The following is a 2052-nucleotide window of genomic DNA, read 5'->3' as shown; positions in this document are numbered from 1 at the left end:
GCTTATTGTGGTATCGAAGAATTCACGGAATAAACCACTTCAGACCACCAGTAAAGACTCATCTTCATTCGACTGACTGCTACAGTAACTATTTTGATTATTTTTTTCCATCATACCGTAACTAAATACAACATTGCGTTCATCATTATAGTAGGCTGAGACGAGGATTACATCCTAAAACGAAAATAAAACACAATTTTTAGAATCCCCGTTTAATTTGTAGACGGGGAGGGATAAACAGCTGATGCCAGACTTCCGGTTCTTGATGTTGGGGCGCCATTTTGTTGTCTGCAGTCAAGCTCTCTTTGATTAGGACGCGCTAGCAGCGTTAGCTTGTGCTGAGAGGACGGCGGTGTTTCGTTGGGACGTTCGTGAGGTTTCTACAGTGATGTAGCGATATGTGGTTCGGTTCCGAACAATCCTCTTTAGCTAAAGTGTCGTAAATGAGTGAATGCGTGTTGAACGTAAAGACAACGTGGCTGTGATTGTGAGACTAGCAGATGATCGGAGCTGCTGCTGTTCAGAGGACTTTGGTGTTTGTTGGAGCTGAAGATCTTCTGCAGCTGCAGGAACCATGTCTTCAGAACCTCAGGAAGATTCTGACAGAGAACAACTTTCTGCTGCTGAAGGAACCATCGTCCAGAACCAGGAGGAGCTCTGTGGTCAGAGCAGAATGGTGGATTCCAGCTGGAACCCGCAGCTTCAGCTCCACATTACAGGTATGTTCACTACAAACACCTGCAGACAAGTAGATCCACGTTAGGTCTGGATGATGTGAGAAAAATCTGCGATATGCAATAATCTGTGTGTGAAATTGCAATGACGGTCTGACTGAAATGGACAAATGGCAAGTAAACAAATAAAGAAAAAAATACATTTCCTTGGGATAGTTTTATTTAAATAATTTTTCGTTTTCAGCATGTTTTGCATAGAATAATACTACAAAGGCAAGAATCTTATTGGAGAATAAATGAACGTAAACCTTATATAACTTATATAATATTTTACTCTAAATTATATAAGTTAAAAATAAACGCAAGATAATACTGGGCATTAATAGCAGTAAAATAAAATAATCTGGGGGGCCGGATTGAATTACCCAAAGGGTCGGAGCCGGCCCCCGGGCCTTGTCTTTGACACCTGTGATCTATAGGGTAATGTTGAGATTTTATCCCATAACAAGTAAATAATTATTAACTCATTCATCTTCTTGGCCGCTTTGTCCTTTTAACCAATTTCAATAGAATATGTTATGTGGGGAAGAGACAGCCATCTGTTGAAAAAACCCTTTGATAGTTTCATTGCATGACCAGAAAATGAAGACACAGATTTTACCAACATATGATGTAGTGTGAGGGGCTGCACGGTGGCGCAGTGGTTAGCGCTCTTGCCTCACAGCGAGAAGGCCCCGGTTCGAATCCCGGCTGGGACCTTTCTGTGTGGAGTTTGCATGTTCTCCCCGTGCATGCGTGGGTTTTCACCGGGGACTCCGGCTTCCTCCCACCGTCCAAAAACATGCTTCGTAGGTTGATTGGTGACTCTAAATTGCCCCTAGGTGTGAATGTGAGAGTGAATGGATGTGATTGAGGCCCTGTGACAGACTGGCGACCTGTCCAGGGTGTACCCCGCCTTCACCCTTCAGTAGCCGGGATAGGCTCCGGCACCCCCGCGACCCCGAAAGGGACGAAGCGGTCAGGGAAATGAATGAATGAATGATGTAGTGTGGTCCATAAGTGTTAACCCTCTGGAACCTAGAGCCTCCTTTTTTGTCTAATTTTGAGTTTAGAATAGAATAGAAAATCTTTATTCATGCAAAGCAGGGAAATTCGGCTGTTGCAGCAAATGGCAAGGCAAGTTTATTTGTATAGCGCATTTTATGTACAGAGACTAATCAAAGTTCTTTACATAAAACATTAAAATAAACAATCACGAGAAATAGTAAAGGTGTGATCATTAAATAAGACTAAAAGAAAGTAAAAAGATTTTAATTTAAAACAAGCATAGATAGACAGTGCGGACGTAAACTTTTGAATACATATTAATCAAATGCAG

General features: G+C 42.0%; 1 protein-coding gene across 1 annotated transcript in view; it reads left to right on the top strand.

Annotated features, from left to right (window-relative positions):
* The first annotated feature begins 14 nt into the window (after positions 1-14).
* Positions 15-2052, top strand: part of LOC112156800 (oocyte zinc finger protein XlCOF22) — a 6377-nt gene continuing 4339 nt past the window's right edge. Inside the window, exon 1 of the mRNA XM_024289170.2 lies at positions 15-719. Within this exon, the coding sequence (XP_024144938.1) occupies positions 575-719 (145 nt within the window). The 5' untranslated portion in view covers positions 15-574. The remainder of the gene's footprint in view (positions 720-2052) is intronic.

The sequence above is a fragment of the Oryzias melastigma genome, linkage group LG2, assembly GCF_002922805.2.
Source record: "Oryzias melastigma strain HK-1 linkage group LG2, ASM292280v2, whole genome shotgun sequence".
Lineage (NCBI taxonomy): Eukaryota > Metazoa > Chordata > Actinopteri > Beloniformes > Adrianichthyidae > Oryzias > Oryzias melastigma.
The sequence above is the reverse complement of the archived record's forward strand: the minus strand, read 5'-3'. Positions and strand labels throughout refer to the sequence as shown.